The sequence below is a fragment of the Lagopus leucura genome, unplaced genomic scaffold (assembly GCF_019238085.1).
Source record: "Lagopus leucura isolate 7727_CA_CO unplaced genomic scaffold, USGS_WTPT01 Super-Scaffold_100002, whole genome shotgun sequence".
Taxonomy (NCBI): domain Eukaryota; kingdom Metazoa; phylum Chordata; class Aves; order Galliformes; family Phasianidae; genus Lagopus; species Lagopus leucura.
In genome coordinates, this window is record NW_024962263.1 from 70685979 (window position 1) to 70711843 (window position 25865).

Below are 25865 nucleotides of genomic sequence, written 5' to 3' on the forward strand. Positions count from 1 at the left end.
TCTGAGGAGTGGAGGGAAATTCAGAGTACAAAATATTCGAACCACAGAACCCAAGGTATTACTGGAACTTAATCCTGTGGAGGGTAAATCCTCAAGAAAAGATCAAAGAGAAAATAAAACCAATTATGAGAACATTACAAATAAACACAGCTAATACATCCTCTGTTTTCATGAACATATGTCAATAAATAAATAGAGACCATGTGTCATTTCAGAAATCTACCAAGATTACCAGCATAAAGCAGTGTTTACTCAGGACCGTCTGTGAACTCTTTGCTGTGGGCTTCAGAGCATTTGGAAGAGCTGGGGCAACTGCTACATTTCAGAGCTGCTGAGCAGAGCCAGGACTCTGGGTTGAGGAGCCCTGTGAGGCCAAAGAGAATGTTGGCTTCTAATAGATGTCCTGAAACCTGTACATATCCAAGGACACCCAGAGACAAAGCGGACTGAACTTCTTTCCCACTTGAGATTTTCTGTGATTTGGGGAAAACCTGAAGCATAGTTTCCAAATGAACAGTGAAACGCATGGAGGATGGTATTCCTGTGCTAAGAAAAACCTGGCACACGGAAGGAGTTTAAAGGCTATGCAGTTAGGCTTGGATGCATGCAATTACCCTATAGCAGCTGCAGAAAAAAAAAAAAGAAAGAAGAAAAAAATGAACCCTCTCACCACACATTTTCTTCTACCTGTGTCTTTATCACTTTTTAAAATTTGGTTTCAAAAGTCTTACAATGAGGTGGAAAGTTATAAAGGCTGAGATCTGAGAGAAATCAGTATCGACGTTGTGCACAAAGCCCACGTTCTGATAGAGTTATTTAATGCTTCCAGATTCTATTTTCATATAAAAAAATGACAGAGGCATCCAAGAAATATCCTAATGCTGGTAGCATTTTCTATGAAGCAAGTTGCAGAAATCAGTATATCCTTGTAGTGCAGCACATTTGGCTGTGGGGCAGTTCTGGGGTAAGTTGGCTGGGAGGATCCAGGGAAACTATGAGTGAAACTGCAAAAGGGCTGTTCCATACAAAGGAGTAAGAAAACAGAAACAGAGTAAGAAAACGTGCAGAAACAGGGAATGGGGATCCAAGAGTGCTAAGACAACACTGAGTGAAATTGCCATGTTGTGGGAGGAGTACATGTGATTAATACAAGAGCATGGGGAAACGGTAGTTGATGGGGAAAAGGAGCAGAGTATAGGTTTAAATATAGGTATACTGGTTGTGTGTAGGGCACTGGGTGGCTGGTCTAACTGCAGCTGGATCTGCACAAAGAATAGAACATAAAGCTGTGTCCTTTTAGCTGCAGGTGTGAGGAGAAAAGTAGAGCACCAATTTTGAGACTTTCACAGTCATGAAGAAACATGGAGTTGGTTCTTGAGCTAAAATATTTATTAATCACTGAGTACATTGCTGGAAGAACTTAAAAGAACACTGATTTTATTGGTGTTATGATACCGTAATAAAAGTGGACTCTTCATATTTATTACGTGAGAATTTACATGTCTTTTTCATTACATATCCATAATATTTTGGTGCACTGTGAGTTAAATACAGATATTTGCAAGAGAAAATTCATCCCCAGAGGGCCAGATACTGTGTGATTTTCCCTGACACTGACAGTAAAGTTGAATAGTAAGAACTGCTACTATTAGACTATAGACATATTGTGAAAGCCACTTAGCTCTCCAGTGACAAAATGTTATAAACTGGATTAACTTATTATTAGTAAGATGTTTCTTGTATTTTGCAAGGGATTTTTGTAAGGTGCTTACCGGGAGACTCAAAAATTCATTAAAGTAGTCCACAAGCATAGCATCTGTGGCTAAGTAGTCTTCCTGCAGAGACACAAAACCAGAAAACAAGGCTTATAATAATCTGTGCTAACATGTTTTGAATACACTGTTACCTCAAACAGTGTTTTTTTTTCCCACAAGACATGACATATAAACTTTTGTAAAATGTCATTTCTTACTTTCGAGAATACAATCATTGCATCATTATTAGATTCTAGGCATTGCACACCACTGAGGTCCTCAGCAATTTAAAAAACACGTGGAAGGAAATGCCTTGCCAAGAAATTCACAGATAAAGCCTTCATGAACCCAGAAGCTCCTGAATGCTGGACATCTGCATGTTTACTTTTGAAAAAATGTGTATAAGCTAATGGTCTAAAAATGCTTCACGTTATACCTTTCTCTCTCCCACTGGGGAATGAGGGGAGTACAAACGCTCAGCAGAACCTGCTTCCACTCCCACACTGCTGCTCAGAGATGCTTTAGGGAATAAGAAGGAGTTTACTGATCTATAATTTGGCTCACCAAGCAAGTAGTATCTGCCGTAATTGCAATCTGATAGAACTGGGAAGCTTCCTACTGACTTCATCAAAATCGAGGCTGCACCTGCAGGTTTTTGTTTCCTTTCTTAAATTTAAATGGTAGAAGACAACACTGGAAGCAAGGCTTTCTGCCTTACAGAAAAACTTGATTTTGGATCACAAGCCCATGGTCCAGTGCAGTTGTAGACCATGGCCTAGATATGGTAGGGTACAATTATACTGGAGATTTTACCAACTACCTAACCAACGCAATACGAAGTCAATAGAAAATTTTCCCACAAATGCCACTAGGCAGTCAATCAGATCCAGAAATCTCAATTCAGCAATGAACTAACAAAGAAAATCATTAGAAACACCCTGCAGCCTGCCGTTGGTTTGGGAATGCACAACTAGATGTCAAACTGATAAAGATGAGCCTGAGAATTTCTAGATACGATAATACACTTTGTAAATAGCTCACTGTTTCAAAGGGCTTCAAAATAAAACATTCAAAACAAATCATTTATTAACAGTACAAGCTGGTAAAGAATATGCAGGTAACATATGTTTTTTATTTGCCAGGAGTATAATTCTCTGTAGTCCCATACAACAGCAAGAAATAAAAACACATTGAATTACTAATCAATAAAATGTTTATGATCTTACTAATGAAAGCATTGATACTTAACTGCCTCTATCTACAAACACAATATGCTTTCCTCAAGTATATATATATATTTTTGGTGGTCAGCCTTATTTTCCTCTAAAAAGATAATTGCACTTTCATATTTGAATATTATAGGCTATAGGATTATATGTACAGTGCTATAGCTTTGACTTTTGGTGTCAGGAAACATTTTGTTTAATTTCCACCCACTCCATCTTTCCTGCTGCACCGTCAAAGTTATTGCTAGAAGATACTGTTTTATAATTGTAACTGGAGGACAAAGTGTGTTCAATATTGTTCCACGACTGCAATTATGATGATATGGTTGACCGCTTTGCGTTTGTGCAGTTGGTGCACAAACGTGGGCCTGCTCTCCATCAGTCTTCTAACATTGAAAGGAATCTTAAAACCATTTTTGCAAAGGTGTGCATCTACTTCCTAGATATTTCATAGAAACAAACCTAACTAGCCCTCTCTCTTATTGCCATCATGAAAAAAGCACAGAAACACAGAGATTTTGGTTGAAAACAGAGGGGAAGCCGAACAGGGGTAAAAGTGGTAAAACTTTTTATAATTTTGTATTTCACATTGCATCACAAATACCTCTCCACACTTGAAATATTTACAATAAACTGTGTCTTTAAATATCAAAATTTAAAGCCAATATAAACCCCAGTCCTGCATAGAACTCTGGCAGCTTTATGTCCTTGTGTAAGTTTACCTGGAGTCTAATATGGATGGTCACGTGAAGTATCTTTCAGAACCAAGGTTTAATGTGATGTAAATATGCAGTTAAGAAATGTTTTTTATATACATGTATGCACCCTCGTGTACATATTTATATATGCTAAATATCTGTTCCATATGTGTATAGTTTTTCTCTGCATGAATTCAGATTGATTCTGATCTTATTAGTATCTGGAGTCTACCAAAACGAATAGCAATGAAGTGGTACTTTGAAATACACTTATGCAGTTACAGAGGCATCCACAGTGAAGAAGTGATAAATGTTAACTAAGCTTTGAGATACACGTTTCCATTTCTCATGAACTTTAAGTCAAGCGCATCTACCTTTCAAATGGGAAGACAAACACAAGGGAGATCCTACAATGAACTATGAGAAAAGGACAGGAAAGGTAAAAGAAAGAGAAAACGAATTAAACTGCAGTGTAGAACCTTCCCATCAATTGTTTCTTTGTTTCATCCTGTTTCATTTTTCTTTCTATTTTCATCTTTATTCTCCACACTTTTTTGTTTCTCCCTTTCCTTGTTGCTGTTTTTTTCCTAATTATTTTCAAACTAAGTATTCTGTGATTTTTCCTTGTCTGGGAAAATTATAAATATCACTCCATACTAAGAAGAGACAAGAAGTGAGAAATCAGAAAGCAGTTTCCAAAAACTTTTCTTCTTTTTTTTGCTCTACAGTTGCGTGACAAAATGAATGATCAAGCCTTATAAAACATACTTACAAACACTTCTTCTGTTATACATGGAGGCTCTGAAAAACAAAAATGAGATATTGAGTATTGTACAAACAGTACTATCTAGGTTGTTTAACTGCACTGAACAGAAGCAAGTACTGAGGCAAGACAATCTTTCTAGATATTCTGAAGTGAAATAATGTAACCTGAGGAAATAAAATAAATGCTAAAATACAGTAGTGTTGACTGATGCACAAAACCATCAAGCATTGCAAGAATTATTAAAATACAATGAAAGTTATCAGTTAATGTGATTATTTCTCATACATCTGTTATCTGTTTGTCTGCTTTTCTCTGCAAAATTGATTAGTAGAATTTTGCTGATTTTAATGAAATACAGACTTGCATGAGGCTCTGGGTGTCTTGAACAGCAAATAGTGTAAATCATAAGACAAAATTATGGAAAAAAAAAGAATTTAGGGTGCTCTCAGACTGAAAAATCTCAAAAATCTTTTCTGATGTCTCTTAAGGGATCCCAGCTGTCTCTTCAGACTGATGAGTTTTACTAGTCAAGCTTAACTTAACAGCGAAAATCTTTCTCCTTTGTTTCAGTGCCTCTGCACCTGAGGCAGTCACATGAGAGCCAGACTCCCTGTGGGACATGGATCCAGCCCATTACCCTGCTCAGAAAGCATTACATACCAGTTGTAAGCTTCTTTGACTGCATGCTGGAGCTACGCACCAAAGGGCCGTCATACATCCCTGCAGAATGGCAACCTCATTTACAAAGGTGAAATCCTTCCCCGCAGACCAGAAATGGAGGCTGCAGAACTCCTGGGCCTGGCTGCAGACTCCTGGTCTCTGCTGCGTCTCTCTCAGCAGGCCTGGGTTGCTATGACACTACAAACAACACGTGATGAATTGAGCTGGTGCATGAACTGCTACTGCTGATGTGGAGCTCCCTGAAGCAGGCTCACATAACGGGTATATTGACTTGTACAGCCACAAAAGAGGTGTCTGTGATGTAGGAATTCGAGGCTATTTGAAGAAAGAGATTAAACACTTTTCTCAAGCAGTGTAAGCAGTTCTTAGTTCAAAATGGTATTCAGCCTTCTCGTGTATTAGCAGAACCCTTCAGCCAGGTGTGATTTACCTCTAAAGAAAATCTCAAACTGTACAACTAATGACGAAATGCATCAAGTCTATATCCTTAGGCAGACTGTGAGGCTTGATCACAGGTAACAAAAGAAGTTGCATCTGTGGCAGAGAGCTCCCACTTCAGCCACATAAGAAAAAAGAGAGGAGCTTGGCATTCCTCAGGCTGAAGTGAAACCTGGGTTGTTCCTGAGATGCATCTCATTGTGATGTGCTGGGTTCTTCAGCTGCAGCCTTGGAAACAGCCTTCCCCACTGCTCCCATGTTCCCACCTTAGCAGAAACCCAAAGGCAGCTACGTTTTTGCTCAGTTAAGATGTTGAAAAGCAGAAAAGAGCCTACTCCCTATTAGTGAGCTCAAGGAGTAGAAGAGAAAAAATGATATTTCTGATTTGCTTGAATGAAATTGTGCATGAGGAAGGAATTCAAGCTCCTACACAAGGATTTCAGTGGATTTTAGGTGTTCTGTAGCTGGGAGCTAAAGACTTCCTACTTAGTGACTAGCTGGTCCTAGAGCTGCTTGAACTCTTATGGCACCTACAGGCTTGTTGTGTTGGTTTTTTTTTGCATAGAAGTTCCCTCAGAGGTTCTACTGCCCAGAACAGTACTGATTCCACTAGCTTGTTGTGAACGCCATTGGGATCAGTTATGGCATGTGTGTGAGTTACATAAAGGTCTTCCCTGAGAAGCTTAATCTATCATCTGTGCTCAAGAAATCTCCAAAACGGACCACAACCTTTCTACTCACAGCAAACTCTTATCACTTGTGCTTGCTTTCACATATGTAGAAATTACAGTATCTCTAGACATACTCTGCAGGTATGGAAAAAAAAAAAAAAGATTATTTTAATTGCTACATGATGTTGGTGGAAGGCATGATCAAGTGAAAACAAAAGAAATGCATGTAGGGACTACAGCTTACAGTCCTGGAGTGGACAACTGTCAAAGACAAACAGACAGCAAATCAAAATACCAGAATAATATCTCTAATTGTCCCAATGGAATGTTGTTAGAAGGCAGGTTTACCTTTTAGCATATATTGTTATGTTTTGCTTTTCACTTAAAGGAAGAATAATGCCTCCAAAGACCTAAGAGATACTAAATAATATCACAGCCAGGATATGCACTTTAGCTAAAAGTTTGCTATGTCTGGCAAACATACTGAACAGAAGCAACCAACAAAATACAAAGTTTTGGTCTCCCAGATTTAAGTGAGCTGCAGACAATTTAATTAGTGCAGTCATTATTCTGATGAAATATTAATCACTCAAGTGAAGCTCTCTCTGTGTAGCTTCTATTCAGGAAGATGTGACAAACAGCAGGTTAATGTTCAGTGAAATACATCTAGGTACATGATTTCTTAGTGCCATGTATCAGGGCATATTTTGTTGTGATTATACAATATTTCAAACTGGGACACCTAACATACATAACAAGACAACACAAAAAGCAAAGAGAAGTGTTTCCAACGGGTAGTAGAATTGCAGTGCGTATGAAAATGCATGGTTTTATAACTAAACTATTCAGTATGATTTAAAATGTTAATGTTCAGTGGATGTTTCCTTTTCCCCTTGCCCATTTTTCTTTCTGATGTATGCTTAGGCTTTAGTTCTTAATATTCTCCTTAACTTACAAACTTTCTTGTCTATTTACAAGAACAAACAACAATAGATGCATGAAGATTGCTTTTTTTTTTTTTAATAAGAAGTAGAAACCACAAGTCAACTTAGATAGAAATAAAGTTTGGAAACAATTCAGTAATAAACAAAAGTTCTTTTTCTCTCTTGTCATCTGGTATATTTCAGTATAAAACCCTCAGGTCTTTGTTCTCCTTGCAGTATACTTCAGAAATTGATTTTGGATGACGCTCATCAGGAAATACAGACTGTACTCTCTCACGGAGAACTTGTCAGCAGTCATTATCATTTACTCATTCTCTTAGTTACCAACACACAGTTAAATCAACCTGTGTGTCTGGAGAAAGATAACCTTTCGTTCTTCATTTTCTGTTGCTAGTTAACCTGTTAAAAGCTCATCAGGTGGTGAAATTTGGATTTAAATCTTCATCTTATCTCCCCCATTTTTCATTCTCTACTCTTCTCCTCTTATTTTTTCTATCTGAAACAAATGTCTGCTTCAGTTTTCTGATGCTAACATGTGCTTGATTCCTACCAATGATCATAATGAAGTCATGAACATCTCCACAATGAAAGGCATACAAAACTAACAGTACCATTAAGAGAAAAGCAGATAGGCATACAGATGCATCTCCACTGGCAGCTATGAACAAATTCTCATTGACTTCAATGGAAACTTCCCATTTCAGATGCACATGGACAATTCAACATGTATTATTGTTAATATTTAACCACCTTTACAAAAATCCAGTTGTACTTAAAATTATTATTCCTTCTTCTTTGGATGATTGCCACATACATTTTAGGTTTTATATCTGTGAAAGCAGCGACCTCATGTTCGGAAAACAGGTGCTAGGAAACTTGTTTAAATATTGACTGCAGGACTGCCAAAATGGGAGTTAAATCCTGAAGGGAAAGCATGAATTCATTGTCAGAGAGCTGGCCTTTAAATGCCTTGAATGATTCTATTAAGAAAATGGCAGAAGCCAGCTGTTGCAGCATGGCTTTTCTGCACTGACTCTGATAACAGAAGTTCATACCACAGTTTATTGCAATTCTGACAGAAAAAGTGCAGACACAGGAAGAAATACTTACTAGGAAGATGAATGGACAGAATTCTGAAGAGAAAAAAAAGTCAATCAATCCTAAAGATAAAATTTTTCTTTCTCACCTAGACTAAGGTAGCAAGGGCTAAATAGTAATGGAAGACATGCAACCTAACCTTTTATCTATCAACATTACAAAGCTTTTACTAGTGAATATGGCCGACAAATGCAATGTGAATCAAAAGAGATCCACCTGTACAAAGGTCTGTGTTAGGATACTCCCTGGAGAATAGTCCCTAACTTGTTCATGTCACCAGTGATCCACAGATTCCTGTAACAGTGTTATTCCGCCAGGATAAGATGTCTTACCAAGTTTAAAGCCTTGATTTCAAGCGTGATTTCCCCTTCTTAATATGGGCCTTAGAATAAGATAGAGAATACAGAGGCGTACCTGGAAATTAATTTGAAATTTAGTAGAACCTCCTGGCAATTTGTGATACATTGTACCCTTGTTATCTTGTACCTGAGGGCTACCTACTTTGTATCTACAATCATCTGATCATTTCAGAAATTTGCATTCATGTCTTCAGGGAACTGCTAGAACTTCAGGAGAATATTGCAATAACTCTTCTAATTTTTGGATGGAGAACCAATGCATGATTGAAAAAACCTATTTGATAAGACTCATGAAATTGGAAGACAAGTATAGAAATGAGTCATTCTGTGAGGGCAATATGAAAACCAGGACAGAACTGCTAGACCCATAGCTAATAAACCAGAAAGATGATAAAAATTGTATGCTGAACAAATTTACAGAAAGAGTTTATTGCTAGAGACTCTACTACAGTTAATGTACCATTGCTTTCAAAGGAAACGTAAGAAAAAAAAGAAAAAACAACTATTGGAGTTATTTCTCTCAGTGGTTTTACCATAACAGGATGTACCATGGATGAAGGATTGCACTGTTCTTGTCTATTCTCTATTTTTCATGTTGATAAACTGGAGTCGTGGTTTGTACTAGGCTTTCACAGTGCTAGTTCAAGATTTGTAAGTTTACCACCACTTCTCACTTATACAAATAAACATCTTGACATTATTTCCCTCAGTGTTATCTGTAGCTTGGTTTAAGTTGGATCAGTTCCTTGATCTCAGCTCAGCAGGTGGCCTCGTCACCTATAGGTTTTATATGAAAGACGTAAGAAGCAGCTTCATTAGATAGTGACAACATATGCCAATAATACCATGACTATCCTATGATAAAATCATTGCCTGGCAACAGGTAGCATACACCCAGTAAGACACAATAAATGCATGCTGTCGAGTCTTGCTTTTACAAGCAAACAGACATCAAAAATAGCCCCTATAGCCAGGATCCCCAGCTGACAGCTGAATTCTCCACAAGGGATATTATTGCTGATGCATCCAGCCTGTGGGTTCATAACAGCACCTCTCTCTGATGACTGATCCATACCTTTCCAGATTGTACATCTTGTACATCTCTGTAAGGAAGTAGACTGGGAGACTGATCCAGGTAGGAAAAAATTGGGAGGAAAGAAGAAAGCTTTCATATACATCAGCTTCCAGAACAGACCAGTGTCAACACTATAGATATTAAGTATGGTACAATAATTATTAACCAAGAGGAGCTCCTTCAGAAAAGCAAAGGGTTATAGCCTTTTTAAATATATAGTTAAAAAATTATTCTTCCTTCTCCTAGACTTCAGAACACAGAACGCATTATATTCCCAAATTCTCACTCCAGACTGCATCTGAAAGACTTAAACTAAGAAAAAAACGTTGCCTTTCTGATAGCAGTTGAAGTGTCTTACATAGGAATACTTGCCCTATTCCAGTTTCATTCTTTACAGAGTTAATGTTTTCCCTTTCTTGTTCACTGAAACCATCAGCAAATCAATTAAATATGAACAAAATGCATACAATAAGATTTTTCCCTCTATCATTTTAGAATAAGATAGCTAGAGGATACACTTGTAAATTACTCATTTTGGGAAACTGTATTAGATTTTATTACAAAAAACATTGTCTGTATTTGAAAAACAGTTTGTGATAAGCCCAGTAGTTGAAACTATCGGTTTTCAAATCCTTCAACCATGACACTTAATGGGACAGATCTTGCAGACAACACCAGGTTGCCATAGAGACTGCTGGATTAGGACTGAAGTCCATGGCTGAGAGAGGAACTGAGGCTGTTCAGGCCAATCTGCCCACTTATTGTAGGACCTGGCTGCGCACTCAGCACAGCTTCATCCTGCAAAAGTGGCCCTGAAGAAGCAGTACCTGAATTTCTTTCTAGGATGCCACTCTTCTCCTGGCAGAAGATTTTGGTATGCATCTCCTGAGGGCAGGAATTACAGCCAGCACTACTTCAAGCTATTCAAAACATTTTGTATTCCTGACGTTGTGCTGATGTGCAAGGGTTAAAGCAAAGAATTAAGAAGTTATTCTGTAACAAAAGTCTTTGGTGCCCCCTTGTGATAAAATATTTCCATCAGCAGAACGCACGTGTTGAAATAGAGGTCTATTTTCAGAGAGAAAAGCAGTTTGACCCTCAAGATGAATTCACATCTCGATTAGTTAATTGTGTAAATAATTTCCTAGAGTTAGTTTGTCATCTTGTTATCCATTCCTTTTTCCATGACATGCTCTACGACAACTTCAATTATTTAAAATAAAGAAAAAATCCAGAACAGGAATTAAAATAATGAATTCACTAGCAAGCATTCCTGTTCAGAGCACAAATCAGTATCCATACCTTGCCCTTCAGAAAATAAATTGTGCTTGTTGCTTGCCCATTTTGGATTCAAAGATTTGAAAGATCTTCAACAGAAAGGCTAGAGAATAACTGCATCCCAATGGCACATTCTGTACTGTACAAAATACATGGAAAGGATGAAAAACTGACCCTGAAATACTGATGTTTTGTGGGAGTGCTTTTCTGATAGATTTTTTTTTTCCCCTGGAAGACAGAAGAACATTCTCAGTGCAATCAAGCCGTGTTTAAAAGCAGAAAAAGGCTACAATCTGTGGAGCATCTATTAGCCCACACACCAGGAAAGTGTACTGGATTCAAACCAGAGAAAAATACTAATTTTGAATCTCAGTGACCAATGTATTGGTTATTTAACTGCCAAGTACTGTCACAATGAAGCATTTCTAAGAGACGTTTTTCAGGCCCCAGATAATTTTTCCACACACACTTGAAGACTTCGGGAACCTCTGTTTGTGTCTTCTCAGGGAAGATGAGATTGGAGTCCTCCATTCAGCAGAAGCAATTTAGGATGACATTATTTTTGCTGAAGTGGGAAGACCACTATAGAACTGTTTTCTAATTATGCAAGAACCTTGCAGCTCCAAATATATATATATATATAAAACACACATTTTAGCTGGGAAGTAAGAGTAGAGACTAGATTAACATTTGCTAACTATCCACCTTTTGCCAGAAATCACAATTCTTCTAATACTTCAGCTGGCCCCAGCCATGTCCCAGCTGCCATGTCTTCAGCTTTAACAGTTTGTGGGATTAGATTGTCACTATAATTCAGAACTGAAGAAGAGCACAGCTTCCCATTCACCAGAAATTGAAAGTATCCACAAAACTAAGACAGTTCAGTAACCCTCCCACAATTGTTTTCAGACTTACTTTTATAACGCATGGGAAAAAAAGTAGGAGTACTTTTAAAGATAAACTCAAATCTCCAAGTTAAAGGTCTCTTTTCATATGAAGCTTCTAGTGTTCAACACCAAAGTCTAAGTTCATACAGAACTCTATCTCATTCATATTTTCGGTTGCATAGTTGGTGTCTTTACTACGTATCCAGCAGCACTCAATTCAATAAATCCTTACTAACATTTACATTTCCAAGTTTGGGCAGATTCTACTAATGTACAGACTTGTCAAAATTCAGAGTAAAGCATTTTATTTTTTAAAAGAGAAGTATTAAATCTTTTTGCAATGAGCAGTTTAACTAACTGGAGCTCAAGAAGTGATGGAAAATGAAAGTTTCTTTTCATTTAACTGTAAAAAACAAAGCAGCAGACAGATTTTGCTGAAGCATCTGATGAGTAATAACAACATGCCATATGTTTTGCATCAAAAATTCTATAAAATTCACTATAAAGAATTAGCACTTATAGATAATAGGAAGACAAAGCACTAAATCACTACAAGACTGAAGTAGAGAAAGAAAAATCCTAGCAGTAGGAAATATGAAGTTACAACAGGTTAAACATCATCCACTGGGAGTCAAATGAATGGGGCCAAAGCCTTTTCAGTGTTGTGCAGGAACAAGGGGTAACAGATAAAATCTGGAACAGAAAGTTCCATGCAGACATGGAGAAGGAGCTGCTTTATTGTGAGGGTGACAGAGCACTGGAACAAGCTGCCCAGAGAGGATGTGGATTCTCCTTCTCTGGAGACATTCAAGACCCACCTGTGCTGTAAGGATGGCTGATATTCAGTGGTCTCCTCAAACCCTTACAATTATCTTAATATCCACTAAAAATTGACTGAAGAAAATGAGGTATTTTCAAAAATTGAGAAGAATGTACTCTAGAATACATGACTAGTCACTGGACACCTAGTGAGTAAATTGCAAGTGTGCAGAAGCCATATATAAGAAATACTACTCAGCGTGTATGAGTCCATCCAAGCATTCAGGGGCGAGAAAGGAAAGCACTGACATTATTCAAGATCTTGAGGTGGTTTTACCTGGAATACTAGCTGCATAGATTCACAGAATAGATTCAAATGGAAATAGTGAAGAGTCAGTAAGACAATCGGAGGAACAGAAGATGCATCTGAAATACTAAATAAATTTCAGGTTGTTTTGTCAAAAATGTAAAGTGTGAGAGGCTATTTGTACTATATAATCATAACATGTGGGGAAAAGGTTATTGAATAGATTTATTCAATAGGTATTCTAACAGCAATGCTGAAAAAAAGACAAATGGTTAAGTGACTAGTAGAGCAATCTGGAATAGATCTTCAATGTAAAGGTAATCAGACAAGGTTCTAACCAGTTTTAAGGCAACTCTTGATAAACTGATGTAAGAGCTTGGCACTGGACTGCAGGAAGCAGGAGTCCCTTCCTAACCTGATGTTTGTGTTTCTTCATGTGCCTATGAAGACAGAATGAAAAGGAATTACTTCTTACATTAAAATTACCCTGGACTGCCTAAAGTATACTAACAAATAACCAATATGTGGAAAAGGAAAATAATCTGACAGATGTTTTTGAGCTCCTTAGTTTAATGAAGATAGAGTTACAGTGATAAAACTTAAAATCATTTTTTATTATATAAACAACTCAAAAGATTTATAGCAATTTTACCCAAGCTCCATGTCTCCAAGGAATGAATGATCAGAGACTTAAGTCATCTCAATTTCCCTCTCACAGACTAGTTGAAATTTATGGTCGCTGCTCTGAAACAGAAAGATTTATGAAGTATGATTGCTGAAGCAAGACCTGTCAGCAGCAAATGGCCATTTCTAAGAATTCTTTTTTAGGATTTAAACCCACAGCTTCAGCTCAAATCATCACCTTCAGAAATCTAAACACATTTCTACGGACATCCTTTGTAGGCAATATTGCTCCTCCCACAGCAGAACATGCCTGTCTGAAGAGAAATGGGAATGGCAAAAATGAGTTTTTCAGCAGTACATAAATTACATTACACATTAATTTTAACCTCATTATTCATGTCTTTCAGAGTGAAAGATAATTCACTTATTTCTTTGTCAAAACCTTGTAGTAAGAAAGAATTCTGATGCTGGAGAATAGGCAAAACATTTCAGGAAACTCCTGACCATTAGCATCCTACTGCTTCTACCTAAGGACCACATTTGCATCCTTCTTCTCTATGCTGGAAAGGAATGTTAGCACGTGACAAACCTTAGTCATTAAAGCTGCAGCAGCACTGAGCAAATATCAGGTTAAGGACTCCAAGAGTTAATTCAGCCAAGTAGGAAAAAGATAATGGGCATCAATCCCTCAACACCCTGAAACTATTTTATTTTACAAAGTAAGAAACTGTGTTCTCCTCTGCTGTTATATATATATACATAAAAATCTTCCAGTTCAAGACCTACCAGACTAACCATAGGCAAGAATAATGCAAAGGTTTAACAGAATGCAAATGAATACAGAGTTAGAGCACTGATAATTGACTTAAACATTATTTTCTGGCAGATGTATTGAGTTGATCTCGTCTTTAATGATATCATCCTTCGTTATTAAGGTTAGTACTAAAACTTTGGCATTTTACCAACCATGCTGTTTCACCCTCTACCATGCTACAGAATCCAAGTATGCTGAAAGTACTAATCAAAATACAATAGTTAGAAATGAGAAATAGGAAGTTACATCTTTAGAACATCCTAAAATGAGCTGTATTGGTGCTTTTCTCTAATTCAACAGATAAAATGGAAGGAAAAAAGTCTGAAATTGCAATGAATAATCTTTAAACTATAAAAGGATATAGGAATAAGTATGAGACAACTACAAGGCAAGATAAAATAAAGTATGCATCTTATAACTTACTTGAAAGCCCATTTTATCAAGCTATCTTTTAAATACAGCCCAGTCCTAACGCTTACCTGCAAATACACACAGTGAAGTTAAAGTCTCGAACAACACATGGTCCAAAAAACAAATAAAAGAGAGGAAGGAAGGGAAGGAGAGAGGAAACAGCTGACTACAAACACCCCAAAAGAGGCTTACGATAAAAAAATATCTCCGTGAAGATGGAATAGTAAATATCAAGTATCCAAGTAGAAAAATATCAACTGGGGAAGTAAACTGAGATTGTATCTCCATCATGTAAGTAGTGTTGTCTTCTGTTGTCAGTATTTACTCAAAATTTGATGCTGGGAGGAAGACTGAATTATTTTTCTGCAAAGGGTCAATATGTTTAGCTCAAGTACAAAACCAGTGAATTCTCTTTATTAAGTCTAGAAGAGGAGAAAGGATAATTTGTATCCTTTAATTCAAGCAAAAATATGAAGATGATCAGTATCTGGAAGCTGAAGTAATACCTCACTAAACACATAGCCTAAGTCCGTAACAGTAGAGTGATACAACACCTTCTTTAGATATGTGATGTATGCTTTAGATATGTGATGTATGCTATGTCACCTGCAGTTTTCAAGTCAGTTTTCAAAGAAAAAAATATAAAAAATAGTAGAATCAATCATCACTGGAGCAACACCTTGATTTAGACTACTCTTCTACTGACTTGCACTATGGAGTCTAAGAACAACAGAATTATTATTCTAATTATGCAGAAAAATGCATAAAATTCAGACAACTAATGCATTCTTTTTGTGGTATCACCATTTATATAGATAGAAGTACTTGCAGGTACAACTTTTAAAGTAAATATTTTAAAAATAAGTAAAAAATAAAGAAATTTCCAAAAACGTTCTTTAAAAATCATTTTCTTTAATTTGTCATTAAGACAAGAATTGCATTTTTAAACACCTATGAGATGCTGTAAGCTAGATATTGAAGAATACATTTAAGATACTTTATTCAATAATTAAGATGTTAGTAAGTGCTTAGCTACTACATGACAGGTAAAACAAAACGTTTTAAAATATTCACTTTTTTCAAAAAGAAAAATGCACTGAATTAAGATATGTACACATGAAGTTATCTTGATAAGCAAAACTACATCAGATTAGACTTCCAAGATGTCAGTACTTAGGAAGAAGGGGAAAAGGAATGAAATGCAAGGACTTGCATGCCTTACAGATTTAGAGTCTTTTTAAATTTCTTTTGCTTTGGGCACTTCCTGGAGGAGCATCTTTTTTGTTCTTCTGTTTTGCTGATAAGCTGTTACATTCTTTGGACCCATGGAAAGCATGCAGACATAAAATGCAGAACTCAAAGGCACAGGCCTCTCTGCTACATAGCCCCCATTTCTTTACCAACTGATACTTAGCAGGATATTGACATCTTGGACAGGGTTTTAGAGCTTCGTCAGTGAATAGAGTTTTAGCAACCTGTAGCAAAAAGGAGGGAGAGAAAAATAAGTTAGTTCTCATAAGTGAGAATTTTCTTAGAACTGAAAGTGACAAATTTCTTGGCTACCTACTTTTATGTATTCTTCCTGTCTACTGGTTGACTGGGGAACAGAACTGCATCTCCTGGGTGTAAGTTCAGTGTAAGAGGGTGGTGTTTGCAGTCCAGGAGTTCTGGCTTGAGCTTGAACTGGCCTTAGAGCAGATCTGTTGAGGACATTAAGTCTTGTGGCAGCATCTTCAGTTTTCAATAGGTGTTCCTGTAAAAGTTGATAATTATAAGGGGGGATGAGAAGGAAGCAAATCAGAGCTTTATTTACTTCAGAATGTTTTTGCTTCCTAAGTTTTCTCCTTGCAACACCACAACAGAATATGTACAGTGCATGTATTTCCATTAAACATTTGTATTTAGTAAGGAGACAAAATAGGAACCACAAAAAATAAAGTCCCATGAGCAGGGTAAACAAACCAACAGTATTTAGCACTTGATTACTTTCACATCGGTCCTCACGTTTCTGAAACAGAATGCATCTCAATAGCAATCACAAAGCTACCAAACATAAGTTTTGTCACAGCTAAAGCATTGTGTGCACACATGGAGAATCTCCTGAAAATGCATATTTATATTAATAATACATTTAATTTCTAGAAAGCTCTTAAGAACCATCTGTGTTTCCCTCTATTCAAGTATACCATGAAGAAGATAAGATACTGGCAGCTCTGAAAAATAATCGGGAAGTAGTACAGTATTCTAATGGACTGTAGACTAGAGTGAAATGAGAAATACCATGATATAGAGGTATTAGAAGCTATTTTAAAGACCCCAGGCTAGAATCACTTGATGAAAATATGCTCAGGGTGTACGGGAAGGAAATCACATGGTTTTAACAGGAGTACTCAAAGTAGGAGCAGATGAAAAGCAGTAAAATCAAAGCAATGACATCCTCATGTTAACATGCTGGAACTGTTGCTATTAGCTACCTTTAAAAAGCTTAGTGCACCCTCTGTCTCAAATAATTTAACACATGGAAAAAAAAAGCAACCAGAAATATTACCTTTAAGACAACCCTTACCTCAGCTTCTTCTTTCAGCTGTTTTATGTATGACTTCCTCCTTCTATCTGCTCTTTTATCTTGTACAATGATTTCACGCCAGTTTTTGCTTACTTTCCAAATGCTGGAACAAATGAATGAAAAATTATCCACTCGCAATTTTTCAGGGTATGACAGAAAACAGTATATATGTACCTTGTTAAGACTTTCACAGACTTCTTGTGATATTATGAAGTACTTCTATATATTACAGAATTGTAGTATACCACTGCATTGTCATAATACAAACTTCACACATTCTGCACCATTGCACAGTACACATAAAAGAATCTAGTGAATAACTGCAGTATAAACAGCATAGCACATCTTTGGCTCACCAAATTAAATACATTTTTTCCCACATAAGCCATTTAATTTTGCTCCTAAACTTATATTTCTAAGCATTAAGTATTCTGACAATATTTATGTCCTGATAATTCTACCTATTCCTTTTGTAACACGTGACACTCTTGATTTCTTTGAATTAAGTGACAACTTCTACTGATTTCAGAAAATAAATCCAGAACATTAAGCAATATTCTTTGAGCTCTTTTGTCTCTGTGCTTAGAAATAACTGAGGAAATTAAACATGCAAGAAAAATGATTGGAAACTTGAAATAAGAATAACTGACTTTCTAGATTTGAAAAAGAATGTCAGTGTTTTAAAACTTACAAGTAGTGTGACAGTTTCAATTTAATCTCCCCTTTTATTTTTCCCTCTAATTCCTGTATACAAAGTATTATTAGAACTACGTAGAAATAACCACTTAGTTACTTGTGAAAAACCCCTTTTAATTTCCCTTAAATTAAACAAAAAAAATATATTGACAATTCCCATTATTCCAGAAATAACCCTAATTTATTCACAGAAACATTTTCAAAATTTCATGGGGTAGAGAGAAGGCAGAACAGCAGTAGTACCTACCTGCATAGACTTTCCACTGTCAAAGCATCTAAAACAATAGCAAGAACATGTTTTAAATTTCTGTATTTTAATTCAGTTAAAATATCTAACTTTTCAAGGCCCATTTTCTTGCCAATAAGTCCAGCAAGAACATGTTTTAACGCAACTATTTGTGTTCCAACAGTATTCTTTGATATTTGATTTTTGTCTGATCTTTGTCTTTGCAAGCAAATTTCATGGACTACTTGCAGAGCTGGAGTTCTTGAGAGATCTCCATAATTTACAGCTGAGTCTTTACTCGTCTGTTCCTTTAAAACTAATCCATGGTCTTCTGTGACAAAGCTTCTTTCTTCCACTAACATACGTGCTGAATTAGGACTGCCATGATGGTCTTCTGTCTCCGACTGTGAGCCCTGTTCCTGAAGAGTTGACAACCTTCTCACTCGTTCAATTTTCCTTGCCTTTCTTTTAATATCCAGAATTTTGGAACCTTCTTTGCGTTTTCGAAAGCTCTCTTGAAAAGAACCCTCATGATCAGACAACAAGTCTCCTGATTTGTCCAGTTGGAGTGAATTATATCCGCTATCCTCAGGTGTTGAAATATTTGGGTAACTTGCCAGTTTAATAGAGGGATTGTTTCCATCGCACAGCTCAAAGTTGAAGTTCTCTACAAGACTATCAATAGAATTCAGGATCTTGCTATCACTGGCCTCAGGTAACACACTGCAAGTAGGAGTCTGAAGCAACCCTTCACTAACACTTAAAAGGACACTCTCACTGAATTCATTAGTGTTACTAGCAGTAACATCCTTACCCTCAATTGGAGAAAAACATTCTGTTTCCAGCAATGAGGGATCCTTACATTTGGACTCATCTAGAGTAGAAGTCCTTTGTTGTGAAAAGGATAGTCGCCGCTTTGGGCAATCAGGACTAGAGCCCTCAGTCTCCACAGTGCTACCTCTCAGGGTGTTGCAACTTTCATCTTTCAAAGAGTGTGAAGCAGTTTGTGACAGTTTTTCTTCAGAGCTCAGAACAGAAGGGAATAGTTTTTTCCTGCTGCTCCCTGAAGAACCAACTTGTTTTTCACAGCTCCCTACAGCTGCACCAGCCTTCAATAAAAGCAGCCTCCTGCGTAACGAGGAGCCTTTTCTACCCGCTTTCGGGGTTTCAAAAAAATACGTGCTCCTGTTTGCTTCTCTTCTGTCTGATAAGGAGATAGAATTCATTTCATTTTCAATAGATGACACAGAACAGAGGTCATTTGGACGGATATGGTCAGAATGCTCTTGTAGCAAAGATAAACTTGTTGCTCTCGGTGTTTCTTTATGTTCTGCATCAGGATCTTTTAATGACTCATTGCATCTGCTGTCCAGAATTGCTGAAGTGGAACGAGTGTCTTTAAAACTGGAGCTTTTAAAACTGCTGCTGGGAGACGTTAACCTATTTCTTTTAATAATATTGAATGCTACTGAATGACTATCTGACATCTTCTGCTTTGCACTTTAACTCTGTAAATGAAGACAGCAGTGTTATTTTTGAAACAAACAATGAAAATAATCACCCCGGAAGAGTAAAAAGAAGCCTTGTGTAAATCTACCAATACATGTTAAAAAAAAAAAGTATTTTCATTAGTCTTAATAGAAACAGTGCTTATACGTGAGTACAAAGATTAACTTTGTACAGTCAAGCATGTTGTTAGAATGATCAACTTCCCCCTTATCCCAACAGGTAGTAATTTTTTTGTTATTATTTTTTTTATCAGCAGTGTTACTGATTCATGAAATCACAAGCAGTAGCCCTCAAGAGCTAGCAGAGGATAGAGATAGATTAACTAATGAGAAAATACCTTTTACATTAGAAAAAGAGAAGATTAGCTGTGAAGAGACAAGTCTACAGTTCTCCCTATTGTAGCTTCCACAGTAGCCAGACAGAATAAAATTGGACCTCCGGGTGCAAAGCAGACAACATATTCTCATCTGCTTTAATACTTAAATGTTATTTTGTAAAGGTGTGTGTTTTTTTTTCCACACAGCTCTGTGGATAAACTAAGTGTTCTGAAGATTTACACTTTGGATATTGTCTACTGATTGTCTATACAACCTCTCACAACGTATGTGGGAACTTCAACATAAACTTAACAAGTACTGAAGTTCTCAAGAGCTACTATATGTTCTCCTCCAACCAAAAATAATAAATAGTTGATGCATGCGTTTAAGTAATAATTGTAAGAACGCAAAATGACTGATTTTTGCTATCCAGTAATGTGGAGTTTCTTTACATTGCCCCAAACTGCAATAGGTTGCACAAGATATAATAGTGTTAAAGGAGATATTATGAACAACGCTGTTATGGGGGGGTGTTATCACAGGAAGAAAAAAATTAGAAGAGTCTCAAAGTTTGAAATGGCAGATTTCAGTGGGCTGCTGCTGGCCTCAAGAACTGGTATCTTGGAATAAAAATCTGGAATTTATCACTGAAGTTATAGAGCAGACAAAACTGGAATTTTTATAGGTGGCTTAAACAACAGACATTAAGACACTGCTACTAACAGCACTGACCTAGTCAGGAATTAAGCCACCAAGTACAGCTGAGGCAAGCCCAAAGTCCTAGGGAAAGAAGGGGGGAAGAAATTATCCTGCGATGATCTAGGGTCAATTTTCAAATGATGCAGGCACTCTGTAGGATCACTGCAATATAAACATACTTTCATAGAATCACCAAGATTGGAAAAGATCTTTAAGATCATCCAGCCCAATCATCCACCTATCACCAGTATTTCCCCCACTAAACAATGTCCCTTAGTACATCCGTACATTTCTTGAACACCTCCAGGAAAGGTGACCCAACTACCACCCTGGGCAGCCTGTTTCAACACCTGATCACTCTTTCAGAGAAAAAAAATTTCCAAAAATCCAACGTGAACCTCCCCTGGCACAAATTGAGGCCATTTCCTCTAGTCCTATTGCTAGCAACAAGAAAGAATAGGTCAACTTTCAGGCAGCTGTAGAGAACAGGGAGGTCTCCCAGAGCTTCCTCTTCTTCAGGCTGAACAATCCTAGATCCTTCAGCCGCACCCCATAAGAGCTGTGCTGCAGACCCCTCACAGCTTTGTAGCCCTTCTCTGAGCACCTTCTAAGGACCTCAATGTCCTTCTTGTAGTGAGGGGCAAAAAAACCGAGCACAGTACTCAAGGTATGGCCTCACCAATGCTGAATATATAGAGAAAAACAGCTTCCTGGTCCTTCTGGCAACACTATTTCTTATATAAGCCAGGATGCCATTGGTCTTCTTGGCTACCTGGGCACACACCACTGGCTCATGTTCAGCCAAGTGTCAACTAACACCCTAAGGTCCATTTCTTCCACACAGCCTTCCAGCCATTTTGTTTTGTTGCCTACAGTGAGCAGATTGCAATGTCAGTCCAGAGGACCATGACACTTGAGAACAGACTGTGAGAACTTGACATAAAGGTCAGTGAAATCAGACTGATGACAGTATGAAACAAGATTAGATTTAAAACAAAGAATGCACCTAATTGAAAAGAATTTTTGCAGAAAAGATGTTAGAAATAAAGACAAATTTGGCCTTGTTCCTTTCCCATATACCTATATAACTACAATATTTTCACCTTACTCTCATATCTCACCTTTGCACTTGTTTTTCCTCATTGCTTTTTACTCATTCCTTGGATAGAGACAAGCTATGCACTCACTTAACAAAATAAGAATGGAGGAAATTCGAAATACTACAACATAAAGTTGTAGCATGTTTTTGAGTAGCATAAAATTGCAGGGAAAAAAAGGTTTTTACTGTTGTTAGGATGATCAGAACAGCAGAATTAAAGAAAAAGCGGCGTTGAAACCTTAAGCAGAAGTGAAAACTACAATGTTGGTGGGCCAACGTCCAGCAGGAGGAGCCTCTGAGCTTCCTATATTGATTTTTTTTTTTTTTTTTTTTTTTTTTTCCTGAAAAATTACAGGGAAACCACTATAGCATGGACAGAGCAGACAGTATCAACTTAAAATTCTTTACAACAGATCTAAGTTTACACCTCAGTTTTTCCATAAACAACTATCACTTTTTAAAGTTGAAGTTTAATTAAACACTAGGTCTTGTTTTATTCAGATCTGTAGTACCAAAAGAAGAGAATTTCTGATCTGCTGGACATATACCATTATAGAATGGCATAGTATTTATACCCATAAAAGATAACTAGTAAAACTCGTTAAGACTTGTTTACTGTTTTATAAGGCACTCTCATCAGGAGAAACATTTGACCTACTAGTTTTGATGTAAAAAAAACCAAGCCTTTCCTACTTGAGGATCTTGAAGTAATTGCTGAAAGCGTTAGGCTCCTTTTTAGGCATCAGGAAACAGACAAGCTAGGAAGAACAGACTGGTCGCATAGCAAGGACATATCAAGCCTGTTACAGAGGAAGGAATAAAAGGCATATCTTCCCTTTCAATTTCTTTAATATCTTTTTTCAATTCTGTAGTTTTCAAATTGGCCCACAGGTCAACAGCAAACTTTCTGGCACTTTTCAGAACAAAGTATTTCATGTTCAGAGACCCAAACTAAAGTAAGGACTGGATTCAGATGCTAGAATTAGAATATCTGACACATCTAGACTTATCCTAAAAAAAGGAGAGGAAAAGAATGTTGTTTACTGGAAGGCAATGTAAATGGCACCTATATCACAGACATGAGTTCTAGAATGGAGTTACCCTGATCTTGATTCTAACTTATATTCCTTGGTAATGCACACTATACAAAGCTGCCTCTAACAAAATGTTTTCTGTACTTTTTTTTGTCACTGTCCATCCTGTTAACCTAACAGATAAAGCTTTGGTGATACAGGACTATTTCATCACATATTTCAATGGAAAACACACTTTGCAATAAAACTGACTTTATCTGAAGTCTCTGCTCTTTGAGCTCCCAGATCTAATGCCATCGATATTTTAGTTCAACCCTTTCTGTCACACAGGGTTAACTTACCCTAATTTGTGAAGCAACTGGAGATCCTCCACAGCAAATGTATTGAACGCAAAGTACTATTTAACCCCTTACCGACAACCTAAAGTGAGACGGGGCACGAGTGAAAAAGAGGTACAAAAGAAACGTTACCAAGAAGTGGGATAACAGCTGAGAAAGTTTCCCCTCGGTCTTTCACTGCCACATTCACCTACCAGCGATGAGGATAACTGATGCTACCTAGGGAGCAGTATCGGGGTGAGGGGGTTCTCTCAGTCACCTGGGCTGTTGGACACGAACACACAGCTTCACCTCCTTATCTCGCACACCGCTGGGCACAGCAAACCGACCCCAGAACCCCCACCACCGGGAGCAGCCGATGAGGTCGGCGGTGCTCCCTGAGACGAAGGGCGAGGCTGCCCTCCCTGCCAGCCAGCGGGCTGGGGAAGGCGGGGATTCTGCCGCCTCCACAGCTTGCCACCCGGCTTCGGGGCCCGTTGCCCTTAGTGAGAAGCCGCTTCGCTTCTCTCCACCCACACCGGCTCCTCGCGTGCGGCCACAGCCGCTTTCCCTCGCTTGGGTTTGAACTGCCCGCCTTTACCAACCGCTCCGCGCTGCCGCCCCAGGGGAGCGGCGCGGCTCTGAGGCGAGGGCAGGGCGGGGGCGGCCCGAAGAGCGCTGCCTCTAGGAATAAGAACGGCAACAGCTGCGCTCCGCGTTCTCTTCGCACTTTATACTCCAACTCTGCGGCTCCCGCCGCTCCCGGCCCTCCAAAAAGCGCCCCGGTGCTGCCCGTCTGCCCGTTCCGTTCAACTGCTCCTCTTAGGAGCAGGGCTGAGGCGCTCCCGCTGCTCAGAACCGCTCAGCTCCCGTGGGGCGGGCGGGAGGCACCTCCAGTGGGGAGCCTGAGCCTTCACAGAGCGTCATCTGCACCAGGATCTTTAAGCCTGAGTTGTAAGGGTGCTAATTAATTCACGTCAATTAGCTTACTCGTACCCGACAGCTTAGGAGCTAGATAATCATACACAATTTCTGTTTTTCTTTCCTAGAAAGCTTACGGCTTTCTTCCTCCATCAGAAACAGCGCAAGATGAAAGAGGCTTTAAATCGTTGGGCGTCGCTCTGAGAGTAACGCCTCCGCCCTGAGCAGAATGCCGGAGGCTTCCCGTGGTAACGAGGGCTGCGCAGAGCGGGCGGGCTTCATAGCCCTTGGCGCCTCGGGGCTGAGCAGCGGCGCCGTAAGGCGGGCCGGGGGCAGCGCGCGTTGCAGAGCATTCCCTGCCCAGCCGGGGAACGGGGCGCCTTCGTGCACGGGTAAGCGACCGGAGGGTACCTGTAACGGGTGAAAAGATTAGGGATTTTGCTACGTTTCCCCGTTCCGTTTTAGAATGAGAATTGAAGAGTTCGGAAATGGAATCCACGATTTCCCGAAGTGCTTTCGGTAGCAGTTTCACGCGAATCGGAAGAATTTATCTTACGTGTTCACGGAGGAAATGGCCCCTTCTGCGAGGCCGAGGAGCTTTTAAGCGCATATACCAAACGTCCTTTGAGGACCGGCGTTTATCAGCCTGTCTGAACTGGGCTATACCCCGAGGGCGGCGGCGTGAAGCACAAACGGAGAAAGTAATGGACGTTTAAAGACTCCCTCCTCCCCCCCCACCGACGGAACGGTTAAAAGATGGATATAATCAAGAGACTGCATGATTTCCTTGAGACAATCGACTTTTTCATGGCGTATAATTAGTAAGTAGGTTCTAAAGCATCATCTTGATGCTTTAATCCTTCCGTCAAACCCGTTTTATAATACAAAACGAATGCGGGGAAATACTATCGGCTTTATTCACTAATTTAAATGTCTGGTTACTTCTGGAGTGTTAATTACTTAGTGTCCATCAGCAGAGGAAGGTTCCGGGCTTTTTTTGCTCCCGGCAGTAGCTCCCACCTCCGAGGATCGCAGCGGAGGACAGAGGGCAGCGAGCATCACTGCCGTGCACGTCCCGTTTTCCTTGAAGTGTTTTATTCTGGCACTCAGAAGTTAGATTTAGCTTTATTTTCGCACAGCAGCATGACAAAGCTGGTGAGCAGCCTAGAAATCGTTAGTATGTTATTAATTTTAGCTTAAATACAAAATGAGGAAAACTGCAAGTATTTATTGTTTCTCAAGTTTATTTTATGTGACTTACAGCTTATCCATCTAGGTAATTTGCTGCTATGAGAGAATTAAATTATAACTGATAAAACCTTATTGTCTCCCCAGGAAACAATTCTTATTCGACGTTTGGAAAGAGCCATTTCCTTACATCGGGGGATTCTTGAATGATGAACTCGTTTTGTAAATATTGAACAGTATTTGTTAAACACTTTCCAGGCATAAAGCAAAATTCCTACGGACTTGGAGACATGCGACTCCCCCAGGACGCCTGCGGAGCACGATCCTACAAATAGTATTAATATACAGTACCGCGGCTTGTCAGCTTGTTTCACTACGGGGATACATGGCACAGCCCACAGGGTACCGAGATTTAGTTGATAGTCATATATCTTAGTTGACAGTCATAGATAAAGAGTTTCTAAGCACGAAAAGGATGGCGAAGTAAAACTCATCGGCAGTAA

At 38.5% G+C, this 25865-nt stretch overlaps 1 protein-coding gene across 5 annotated transcripts; it reads right to left on the bottom strand.

Annotated features, from left to right (window-relative positions):
* Window positions 1-15820: 15820 nt before the first annotated feature.
* On the bottom strand, window positions 15821-24149 carry FBXO43 (F-box protein 43). 5 transcript variants are annotated; one of them, XM_042869696.1, is made up of 7 exons: window positions 23859-24149; window positions 23278-23356; window positions 20837-20965; window positions 18300-19786; window positions 17357-17459; window positions 16358-16543; window positions 15821-16265 (listed from the first exon to the last, which is right to left on the bottom strand). In XM_042869696.1, exons 4-7 carry the CDS (start codon window positions 19763-19765, stop codon window positions 16017-16019), a joined length of 2004 nt encoding a protein of 667 aa, XP_042725630.1. In that variant the 5' UTR covers window positions 19766-19786; window positions 20837-20965; window positions 23278-23356; window positions 23859-24149; the 3' UTR covers window positions 15821-16016. The 5 variants fall into 5 exon arrangements, with proteins under 5 accessions (XP_042725630.1, XP_042725631.1, XP_042725629.1 ...); XM_042869697.1 differs by lacking the exon at window positions 23859-24149 and adding an exon at window positions 23534-23575 and having other exon boundaries at window positions 20837-20884; XM_042869695.1 differs by lacking the exon at window positions 23859-24149 and adding an exon at window positions 23534-23575.
* Window positions 24150-25865: the final 1716 nt, after the last annotated feature.